Source organism: Mytilus trossulus, chromosome 10, assembly GCF_036588685.1.
Source record: "Mytilus trossulus isolate FHL-02 chromosome 10, PNRI_Mtr1.1.1.hap1, whole genome shotgun sequence".
NCBI classification, from domain to species: domain Eukaryota; kingdom Metazoa; phylum Mollusca; class Bivalvia; order Mytilida; family Mytilidae; genus Mytilus; species Mytilus trossulus.
Genome location: NC_086382.1, coordinates 31,583,973 through 31,596,485, shown reverse-complemented (window position 1 = coordinate 31,596,485; position 12,513 = coordinate 31,583,973). Strand labels below are relative to the sequence as shown.

Genomic DNA, 12,513 nt, shown 5'->3' with positions numbered 1-12,513 from the left:
TGAATTTTTCTCAAATGTTCCGTCTCATTCCTCTATTTAAGTTCAACTCACACATGTACATTTTCTACATGATCTAGTAAAGTGTTTATCTTATCTATGGCTATTTGTTTCATTGCATAGACCATAAGTACAATCATGTCGTTTCTGCATTATGTGGTAGTTATTTTATTTGGTATGTATTGCATATATTTTTCTACGTTTTAAAGACAAATAATGGATCACATACTTTGTCCAATTATCACCAATTATTAATGATTAACGCATAATATCGTGCGAAGAAAAATACATGAATCGTTTGTCAAAGTTTAATAATTGCATATAATTTTCGACCTTTCAATGAACTTTATACAAAATAACTAATACTGAGGTTTTGTTTTCAAGTGCTATTGGCATTTGTATAAAATAAAAATATATTTAGTATTTGTTCATATACCTTTAATTCCAATCTAAGAGTTTTGTTTCGTCGTTTACAGTTTGTTTATATAATCGTTGAACATACTACACCGAAAAACGAGTGATCTGAATGCTGGACTTTCTTATTGAAATCATGTTTATTGCATTTAGAGGTAGAATTTTTCAACTAATTGTCAGCATACCGATGGGAACAAATTATGCGTCTCACCTAGTCGTTTAATATTTTGATTTCACATAAGTTGTTTTAATTCTGACACTTGTTCAAACAGAAAAGCCAAGGAAGCCAGATAATTCAATTTCACATTCATATATATTAATGATGTTCTCTACATAAACATTTATTTTGGAAAGCTTGAAGTTTAGATTCCATAGTTCATTTAAAAGTTAGTGAATAAATATTGTTTTCCATTTGTTTTCATTAACTTCTGCATTCAAACTTTCTCTCTATCTCTATCGTGAAATATGACTAGAAATCATTCTGATATTTTTTTAAACTATTTCCACATAATCTTTATCTGTAAGTCAACCTGAGTTGAATTTTAAGAAACTGAAACCCCTCTCACTAATGTAGTGGCCGGACAATTTAATAAGACTATGATAAGTGTTTATAGATTGGACATTGATGTTTTGTTGACACTGATTGACAAGAAATTCGATATAAACCAAAACTCTAAGCGACATTGTATAAGAGGATTTGTACCTAGTATGTCTGTTTGTTTCACTAGCATGTTATTGTAATTAAAAGGGAATTTGAAGCGAATGTCGTACACATGAGCATTATGGTTTACTTACCATGTTTAGTTCATCATTCTCTACTTTAAGAAATGTATGTTACAGGTCTTGCATATGACAGTTGTTTTTAACTTGCTTCTTATATGGCAATTTGTTATATGACCTTCCGTTTGAATGTTATTTAAGTAATTGTTTGGATGTTTATATTTGACTTTTGTCACTTTCTTTTGGCATCTATCTTAACTTTTGTCTCGCCATAAATAATCAAAGTAATATGACATAAATAATATCATTATTTTATTCACATATGAGCTGATTCAGTTGTTAAAATTATTTCTCTTTACATCTGATATCAAATTTATAATAATCATGGAATGAGTCTTCACATTCGCCAGTAAATTCATTGTTGTATTTCTTTTACAGTTATAATATCTGCTGCAAAGTCGGAATGTCAAAGAGGCTGGTTGCATTTTGGAAATTCTTGCTACTTTTTCAGTTCTAGACATAAATCATGGTTGGATGCTGCAGTAAGTTGCATTCAACATTCAACTAACATTCAACTAATTTAAACGTTGAAACATGATGTAATCGAACGAGACCAAAATAATTGTCCAACCCAGACAAGGAATCAGATATAAACACATTAAAATCCAATTACTTTTTTTAATGAAATAATCTGAGTTTGAACCATATCTTATTTGAGGAATAATTATGCTTGGCTTAGAAATATTCGGTTTGACGTGTTTTTATGAAGGCAAATTCAGGAAAGCGCATCAGACGCATTAAATTTAGATTGTGTTGTTTTCATTTTTCCTACACCTTAAAAACCGGTTTTATTTTTCAGTGAAAGTAAACACAAAGACTCTTATGAACAACGTCGAGATATAACTAAAAAAAAATAGACATGTTGATACAATGTGTTTACAAAAAAAAGATTATGATGCTATAATGCCGCCTAACATACTCCTCTTGATGATAAAACCTAATTCCTTTTCAATGCACAATTATATCAAAATTTGGTAATTTTTGTTAGTGCTGATTAAAAAAAAATGTCTTCAATTATCAACAGTGGCCATGACTTTTTATTTCTACCATCAGACTTGGTACAAAAACGCAAAACGATTATAAGATGTGTTAGTTGTAAAAGGGTGAAAACATGAAATAGACGTAGTAATTTCTGAACTTTCTGAAAAAGATAGATAAAGGAAGATGTGGTATGAGTGCAAATGAGACAAATCTCCATCCAAATAACAATTTATTAAAGTTAACCTTTATAGGTCAAGGTACAGCCTGCTACACGGAGCTTTGGCTCACACCGAACAACAAGCTATAAAGGGCCCCGAGACTTTTTGTGTAAAACCATTCAAACGGGAATACCAACGGGAATACGTACGGTGACCTATAGTTGTTAATGTCTGTGTCATTTTGGTCTTTTGTGGATAGTTGTCTCATTGGCAATCATATAATCTATATAAAAAACGAGAAACGAGAAACACGTATAAATACATAAATAAACGACAACTACTGTAAATAAGATTGCTGACTTAGGAGAGGTGCAAACATTTGCAGCCGGATTAAACGTTTTAATGGTACCAAACCTTCCCCCTTTTTCTGAAACAAAAGTATTACATCACCACATAAAAAAACACTATGAAATATCAATTAAAAGGCTTAAATCAATCAAAAAACGTAAATTAACACACTATGAACGATGAAATTTGATCCACTTTGTCCATTTAAAGAAAAAAAATATTTTCAGAATTTCTGTAGAGCATACCATTCGGAATTAGCATCAGTAGAGACTGGAGCAGAAAATGACTTCATAGCAGACAATATAAATCGTATAAAAAATGGATTGTCCAAAAAGCGAAACACTGATCGTAAATATTATATTTTGTTACCTCATAACAGGCACATATTTTATATTTCAGCAAACCTTCCGATAATCAAATATCGACATATAATATCAGCATGATATCAAGGAGAAATTTGAAAGTTATTCATTTGAGTACCCCTGAAAGACTGATTTTTTGGTTCAAAATTCATCCAAAAAATATTTTTATAAACCGATTTGTGAATATGAAATTTGCTAGGTGACAATTTTTAGACGTTGTAAGATATTCACGTCATACTTTTGCATTTGAGTACGCCATTTGTTTATGCAACCCAAGCCGAACAACAGATTATTTTATCATTCCAGGAATTGATCATTTCATATAAAAAAATATGTGCAATATATGATATCAATAAGATGTAAACTTATATTGAAATTCATATTGGGGGAAATATATGCAATGTGAAAATAGGCTTTTAGTTTACGTATTGTCAACTTTCCGCAGGGGAATAATGACAATAATCCAAAATTTACCACATGGGCTAAAAGGAAATTCGTCTGTTTTGTTTTATCCCATCATTGTTATTTTTCAATTTCATTTTATTTGGAGAATCGATTTTCCAGGGATTTATTTGTTTGATATAACAAGGACCAGCATCTAAAGGTGTGCAGTTAATAGGGGGTCTCATTGGGGGGTTCCGATCCCGGATCCCGGATCCCGCTTAGTGTTTTGTCAGATTCCCGTATCCGCTTACACTATGTACGTAAGCAATTCTCATTTTTTGTCATTTCCCGGGTCCCGCAAGACCTCATTTCCCGTTTTCACGACACCATACTTTGATTTTCACGTTTCACGCTTACGAAAAATCGGCAATCCCGCGTCACGCTTAGACCCCAATGAGACCCACTTAATAATTTCCCTGGAAATTGCATATAATTTAACATTGTTCCCATTTAAAAAACAAATAAATATAGCATTTTGCTACATCATATAAAATCAAATCCAGTATATATGCTATTTGTCAATTGCCAATAAAGAATCTGTCGTTTGCTTTTTCAAAAAATGTTAACCGTAACCACAACATTAAAAATGCGAAACAAATATCAGTGCTTGAAACTTGATGAACCTTCTAACATGAAAAAAGTAAAATCCCAAAGTTACTGACCTCCGAGCAAAATTCAAAACAAAATCCCTAATCAAATGGCAAAATCAAATGATAAAACACATCAAACGAATGGTCAATAACTGTCATTTTCCAGACTTGGAAACAAATCTAATGATAATAATCTTAAAATGTAATTTTTGCACTGCGTTTTTTAATAAAAATTAACATCTATAAGACATTTTAAAAAAGAACACATCTTTAATCAAATATCTATTAAGCTTCAAACTGATTTATAAAGAAAATCAACCTATATAAAAATAAACATGATATTTCTGCATTTGTTTTAGCTGACTTTTGGATAGGTGGAACAGATGCAGTAATTGAGGGTGTATGGGTCTGGGCAGCCAGTGGAAAAGCCATAACCTACAGTAATTTTATACACCCACCGGAGAATTCAGTACATGAGAACCCAGACGGTGCAAACTGTCTCGAGATTGTCCAGTGGACAGGCAGAGTGGGCAAATGGCATGATGATAACTGTTTGGACGAATCGCACTTTATTTGTGAAATGGAGTATGTACAGCTAATGGTAGAAAACTTAATACATTAAATGAACCATAAAAATCATCAGCTCAGCCGATTTTGTTAAGTTAATTTTACTCAATCTCACTGTTTGGTGTTCCAAGCTGTGTTGGTCAAAGTAGTCAATTGATATCTTATAGTGTATCTTTCTATGATACGATGTATCACTATTTTTTCAGATGAGGGTGAAGTTTGGTACCGATTAAAACGTTTTACCTGCTCCATTTGTTAGCATCTGTCCTAAGTCAGAAATCTTTTGTTCCGTAGTTGTCGTTGTTGATGGGGTTCGAAGGTGTTTGTCGTTTCTCAATTCTTATATCAATAAAACCGTTTTGGTTCTCGCGTTTGAAAGGTTTCACACTAGTATATATTTTTTTCTTTTTATAGGTTGCTGTCCGGTTTTACCCATGGCTCCGTGTTTTGACCTATACTTTTACAAATTGTGACTTGGGTAAAGAGTTGTCTCATTGACACTCATTCTACATGTTCTTATATTTATGAAGGCCAAGGACATGTCTTCAGAATATCGTATGGCATATTATTCTCCTAAGTTGGTTAATCAAACGGGTCACAATTTAGAAATTGTCCTAGAAAAAAACACGGATATTTGTGTGTGTGTAACGAACGATTGGCCTTACTTTGAATATACATTTGTATAATTTAAATGATACTTAATATTTATCTCATATACTTAATATATAAATACATTTGGATGCAACATTGGAAACTTAGCTGTTCTGTATTCACATTAATGATGCATACAAATCCCCTTTGAACTCTGTATCTGTGGCACGTTAAGTTAGACTCATCTATATTAAGATCTTTCAACTTTCCTGTTGAAAGATCTTTTGTATCAGTTCTGATTATTATCATTAGGAATTTCCACTTTTCTGTGGAAAGACCTATTGATATTCTACTGATATTATTTTCCATCTTCTGCCACTTTTTATCTTGCGAATCAATTTTGTTTCTCAAGATGTCGCTTATATGTTTGGTATATGTTATCCAACAGTTTATGCGCCTTAGAATACTTTTCTTTGTAGGAGTTGTCTCCCCGAACGCTGTTTTTTTTGTGAATGCATCTTTAAAGCTCGTCTTTCATTTCTAATAGAACTGATTATAATAAATTAGAGTTTTTGTTGGGCATATGAAAGAACCAATACTATTAGATATTGACACTTATGTTACTACTGCACAAAGTTTGCCTTATTTTATAAAGATATGATACAATTTGTCTGTAATAATAAACTGACACCTTAGATAGAAGGTTTCCCCCCCTGAAATGATTGAATTGAAGGTTAATTTATTATTAATTCAACTCGGTACATGATAAAGCAATTATAGTGTTTTTTGCAAACTGTTGGTTGACATATAACCATAAACAATATCAAATAGAAGTGACCTTCACTAAACCGGAAGTACCAAATTACCTCCTTTTTGCAGGCACGAGTATATAGAAGCCTATATTTTTGGATTCAGTGTAAATAAAGCTATCATGTGATACCATAAGTGACATTTTTATACCAGAAGTTGAAATTTGCCTCCCTAATATCAGGCATAAGTATTTAGAAACATTTGTTTATTTAATCAGTAGGAAAAAAAATCTATGCATGGTCGCAAATTTTGCCATTTCTACACCGCTCACCGCGATCTGAAAGGTTGCATTATAAACGGCATGAAAATGTAGCTTTTGGTTGTTTTTACGTAGCTACTACCTCCTCATTATGCTTCTACCGCGATTCTATTACGATTATACAACTCTCTTACAACTCTTAATCTGCGACCTTACTACGATTATCACGATCTTACTACGCTCATCAAGTTCTCACTACGATCATTCCACGATTATCCGATTGTATTACTATCTTATCACGCTTCCTCTGCGATTATAGCATGCTCTTATCATGATCATTTTACTATCTTACTACGTTCATATCGCGATCTAACTACGCTCTCAACAATAACGTCAATATCATGTTCCATATGAATACTGTTCCATGCCTTCTTATTGTCTTTAATACGAAAAATCCTCAAAAACAACACTCGTAGCACCAAAATATATCATAACTCGTAGACGTGATGATAGGGGTAGAGGTTGAGTCAGAGGGGCCTCTGGTACGAATCCTGATCCAGTAGAGATGTCGGATCTACCATCCAACCTGAATCATAACGTATTGCTGATTCTTTAAAATGAAATTACGGTATTTTATAGTGGGAATGATACAGATATGTCAAGCTTGATTGATGTGTTGGAAATTATGGACATGAGGTCCAAGACATACAGACAAAACAAAATCTGGAGAGCTTTCAAATATTGTATGTGACAATGACAACGAACATTGCTAGAACTCAAGATGGTCGTAGTATAAACGTAGTCAGGTCGTAAGACGATAGTGATGAGGACGACATAAACGTGCTAGAATCGTACCATGATCTTGAACAGCGTATTATAAATATGGTATGGTCATAGAAGAAGTGTTGTTTGGTTGGGGGGGGGGGGGACGTGATGACCGTATTGAGGTCGTAGTTACGTCGTAGTTACGTCGCTGTGACAAGAATTGCGCTTTCGCTACGATATTGCTACGCTCTCGCTACGATAGTATAGTGACATTTTCGATCTAACCACGAACTTACTGAGCTCACGATTCATTTCTTCATTTTTTTTACGACCTTAGTTTGTCATGGACGCATCAAGATTGCTTTGAACATGTTCAGAGTTAGCCAAGCTCGTCACAATCATGGAGACTTTACCGCAACCGTAGCACGTCGATACTGCGATCGCACTACGGTCGTAAAAATTTTCTTTGTTTTTGAGAGACCGTGATGCGATCATGGTATAGTGTGACAATGGTATAAGGTTAAATAATCATAAGAGAGCACCGATGAGCATGCCCAGACATGTCGTATGACAAACCTTATTAAACTCCGAAACAGTGGTGACGTTACTTCGCTAAACTATCATTAGAGTCAACGTAGCGTAGTAAAGAGGACGTAACCGCTGTATCGGAGTTTGAAACCTTATGACACCTTCGATATACAACCCCTACTTGGTTGCTTGGACCTGTTTATCACAGGGCTCTTAGAACTATAGGGCATGTCATATTATCATCTCTGAACACATCCATGTCTTGTATATGTTAATCAAACGCGTCTTAACGAAGAAAAAGTTATGGTAATCACCATTACTTTTATTACACCTAATAATGTGTTTTAAGATTGATTTACGATGGTCGTATCTTCAAAATATAATCAATAATAGTTAACTTGTAAACGAATACGAGTTCCCGGTATAAAATAAGATGTGTAATTATTTTTGTAGCAATAGACCGCTTATAGATTATTTAAGAGACATTATTATTATACGGAAGTATAGATTATCACGTTCGTGGGTCATAAATACAGTTTATTATAATTTTAAAAGTCTTTTATACTTACTTTGCATTAGATTTATTTTTAAATCACTTGTCCAAATAAACACTCTGAGTAGGTATTGAAATTTGAATATTGAGTTTTGAGCTACATACATTGGTATATATCCAGAGAAAGTTGAAATAATATGAAGGTGTTATCTTGTATTCTTAATATTGCAAAGCTGTTGCATCATGCGAAAATACTAATTTAGAAGGAATGTTGTCCTGTACTGTGAGTTAAACATCAACATGTCAATTTAACACGTTCTAATCGACGTGGTTTTTTTTATCACATAGTCTACAAAATCCCTTTTCGAACAATAGAAAATAAATAAACAATTGATAATGATTTTAGCAAAATTTCCAAAGATTATTACAACTTGAATTATTTCCTAGAGTCAAAATATATTCGTCGGCCATCATTTTCAAAATTGCCATACAAGCATGTAAACATGAAAAAAAAATCAAAGTCCTTGGATTGAAACGGAATATCACTTAATAGTTATATAGTTAAAAAATAGTTAAAAGAAAAGAACAACTGTCAATACAAGATTGTAGATTATAGTGCAAAGAATGACGTATAACTATATGACTACACAAATATACTATATAAAGAAAAGGTAGTATATGGTTTGTTAAATGCAATCAAAATAACTTTTATCACAAAAGTTTGACCTTACACGATAAATTTCAAAGAGAGGCAAAAGATACTACTCAATTTGGAAGTCGAATACAAAAACAATTGCAAAAAAAAAACACCTAACGAGAAACAACGACAAGAGACACACCAGTACACAAAACACAACACAGAAAACGAAAGGCTGCGGAACACCCCTCCACCAAAAACAGGGTGGATCTCATGTGTTCTTTAAGGACCAAATATGTATATATCTTTTTTGTTTACTTTTTACAGATTTCCAGCATCAGGAGGAGGTATTGTGGGATAACACCAAGCGCTCAGCTTATAATAACAATAATTTTTTTTGTGTTTTCGTCTTTATTGTTTTTGGCTGGATCAACAAAACAAATATGATATACAGCAACACACGACAACCACCGAATTAGAGGCTCCTGGCTTTGGATAGGCTCATAAAGGCGGGGTGACACTAATTTGTGGCGCACTTACCCTCCCCTAACCTTGGACAGTACAAGATATAAGAACGTACCTTAAAAATGAGTTTACTTATAACAAATATGAATAAATAAGTGAGGTGTGAATGCCAATGCGACAATTCTTCACAATGCATAAAAAGTAAAAAAAAATAATGGTTCAAGGTTCGGCCTTCAACACGGAGCCTTGACTAAAGCTAAACACAGGGACATTTCAATGGCTCATCTATGTAAAATAAGAGAAACGATAAATAATGATGCACCTCGATACTAACCTACAAGCATCGAACAATAGGCTCCTGACTTAGGATAGGTGTATACAAATTTTATACCATATACCTCAGTTAGGTGAACATTGCGTTAAATTACTACAATATCAAATTTCGAAAAGTCAAATATATCCTAACACAATCGATATGGGAAACATTAATATAATAGAAAATCAAAAACACAAAATCATTTATCAAATGTATCTGTTATGAACAATAGCTGACAGACCATTGGGATCGTTAACATCCAAACTCATGCATATGTGAAATACGGACTAAAAAATATACAAACAGATATATAACAACACGGTCGGTTATCAATTATGCGTCTGAATTATGGGGTATCAATCGCAATGGCTCATATGACAGACTACAATACAGAGCAATAAGGACATCCCTTGGCATTAGCAAATGTGCTCCGATCTAAGAGACGTTGACACCTCTTTATGCTACAAAAATATCTGGTTTTACAGTTTTAAACACTTGTTACCTGACGCATTTGATTAACTACAGTGGCGACATCATATATACAATTTAAATAAATGAAATTGTCAAACAGTCAATAGTTAATTTGAAGATGACTTCAAAGATAGCTAGATAAATGAAGTGCAAATAAAATGAGAACGAATAAAACTTTTAAATCCTAAATGTCAACGGAACCGTGATTTAAGAGACTTTAATCAAAAGTGCAAAATTCAGCACAAGACACAACATATAAAACTATAGACTAAGCAACACGAACCTCAACAAAAATTGGGGGTGGGGTGGGGGTCAACCCATGTGCTTATGAATGGTGGGCAGATCCTGCCACTAGAATTTCTTTTAAAAAACAAGGAACATTTAATTGAAAATATTTGTTTATGACAATTACAAATCGATATAAGAAGATGGGTTGTGAGTGCTAATGAGACAAGTCTCCAACTAAGTCACAAATTACAACAGTGAAACAATTAAAGGCATATTCACCAAACGAAATGCAGAAAATAATTGTATCTTCTGTCATACAAGTGAAAGATTACGCTAGCAAAACAACAATACGTTTAATCCAACAATTTCTAAATCGAGGATATACCTTTATCTTACCTCCTATACATAGGGAGGCGGGCCTTATTTCATGCCTGGTTATTATTGGTGTTACATCCCTTTATAAAAATAAAACGGTACTGAGAAAAAAATCTTAAAGGTTTCAACAGACGAAGAAATTAATGATTTAAATGTAAATAAATTCATAAAACGCATTTAAACCTAACAAGTTGTTATTGTTGGCATCTGTCTTTGTAGAATCAAGAGAAGTAGTTTGTTTCTGAATGCTAACATTATCTAAGACTTGGTCATTTTGAAAGGTCACTAGGCTAAATTTCACATGTTAGATAGTCAAGGGAGATAAATTTGTTACATAGTGTGCCCCGACGTAATACGGTATAAATGGGGTCAGTAAATTCCATTTTGGGATTCGAGCGTCACTCATATGGAATTTACTGACCCCTTATATACCGTATTAGGTCACTAGCACACTATTTATCATTTAGTATTAAGATCAGAGTATGCCCTTAATTTTGTTTTCTTCTCGTTTGATGTTTTTGAACTTTTGATTTTGCCGTTTGATAAGGGACTTTCCATTTTAATATCCCTTGAAAATCTGATTTGGCTTTATAACTATTTTGATCTGAGCGTTACTGATAAGTCTTATGTAGAAGAAACGCACGTCTGACGTATTCAATCATAAGCCTGGTACCTTTGATAACTATTTGATACTGTTACATTTTACAGGTTTTTGGTCGATCAATATGTTTTGTTTTAGGCTATAAAAAAATATGTGTACCTTAATATCGTAGATAATATGAAAAAAGTAAAATCGCAAAAATACTTAACTCAGAGGAAAATCAAATCGGAAAGTCCCTAATCACATGGCAAAATCAAATGACAAAACACATAAAAAAAATGGACAACAGCTGTCATATTCCTGACTTGGTACAGGCATTTTCAAATGTAGAAAAAATAAAGTCATAGATACCAGGACTAAAATTTGTATATACGCCAGACGCGCGTTTTGTCTACAAAAGACTCATCAGCGACGCTCGAATCCAAAAAAGTTAAAAAGGCCAAAAAATTACGAAATTGAAGAGCTTTGAGGACCAAAATTCCTGAAAGTGTTGCCAAATACAGCTAAGGTAGTCTATGCCTGAGGTAGAAAAGCCTTAGTATTTCAAAAAATTCTAAATTTTGTAAACAGTAAATTTATAACTATAAACCATATCGATGACGATTCATGTCAGCACAAAAAGTGCTGACTACTGGGCTTGTGATACCATCAGGGAAATAAATCATCACCAGTAGTGGCATCGACCCAATGGTTGTTAATAAACTCATCATAAATACCAGGACTTAAATTTGTATATACGCCAGACGCGAAATGGTGGATTAAACCTGGTTTATAGGGCTAAACTTCTCACTTTGTACGACAGTCTCATCACATTCCGTTAAATTTACAATGATGCATAAAACAGACATAATAAATAAAATAGTCAAAATATGGGTAGAGCAGTCATCATCGTGGTTCAATTTTAAAAGAAAACATTTCGCGTGTAATGAAAAAATTTACGTGACATGTTTTTGTTAAATTCACATGTATAAATAGAACTGAGAAGAATGCCATAATATAAAAAGCTGTCCTTCCATCCGTCCGTTTTTCCGCTCGTTCGTGTTAGCCCTCTCACGTATACAATTCTTGCAAGACTTTTTATGTATAGATTAATTGTTGATGTTTAACTAGAAACAATTTGATTTATTCATTTTGAAAATGTTCCGTTCAAAATAGTATATGTTTTTGAGGTTATCCAGTAACAGCATGAAACTGAAAACATCGTGAACCCGTGAACTAAGGAAAATCATGATTTGTTAAATATAAAGTTTTCCTTATTTTAATGAATAAAGCCTTGTGTTATTTCTAAATAGTATTTATATAGAATGGTGGCAAGGTAATATTTTGGACATAATTTATCTGAAAGAGGGACAAAAGATACTAGAGGTACAGTCAAACACATTATTCGAAAATA

General features: G+C 33.1%; 1 protein-coding gene across 1 annotated transcript; it reads left to right on the top strand.

Moving 5' to 3' along the window:
- The first annotated feature begins 22 nt into the window (after positions 1–22).
- Positions 23–9,066, top strand: LOC134686168 (perlucin-like). Its single transcript, XM_063545842.1, has 5 exons — positions 23–172; positions 1,570–1,673; positions 2,906–3,026; positions 4,434–4,659; positions 8,992–9,066. Exons 1-5 carry the CDS (start codon positions 136–138, stop codon positions 9,023–9,025), a joined length of 522 nt encoding a protein of 173 aa, XP_063401912.1. The 5' UTR covers positions 23–135; the 3' UTR covers positions 9,026–9,066.
- The last annotated feature ends 3,447 nt before the right edge of the window (positions 9,067–12,513 follow it).

Coding starts and splice junctions, on each gene's coding strand:
- LOC134686168 (XM_063545842.1), top strand. CDS start 136: ATGTCGTTTCTGCATTATGTGGTAGTTATTTTATTTG. Junction 1,674..2,905: donor AATCATGGTTGGATGCTGCA/GTAAGTTGCATT, acceptor AAATATTTTCAG/AATTTCTGTAGAGCATACCA. Junction 4,660..8,991: donor CACTTTATTTGTGAAATGGA/GTATGTACAGCT, acceptor TACTTTTTACAG/ATTTCCAGCATCAGGAGGAG.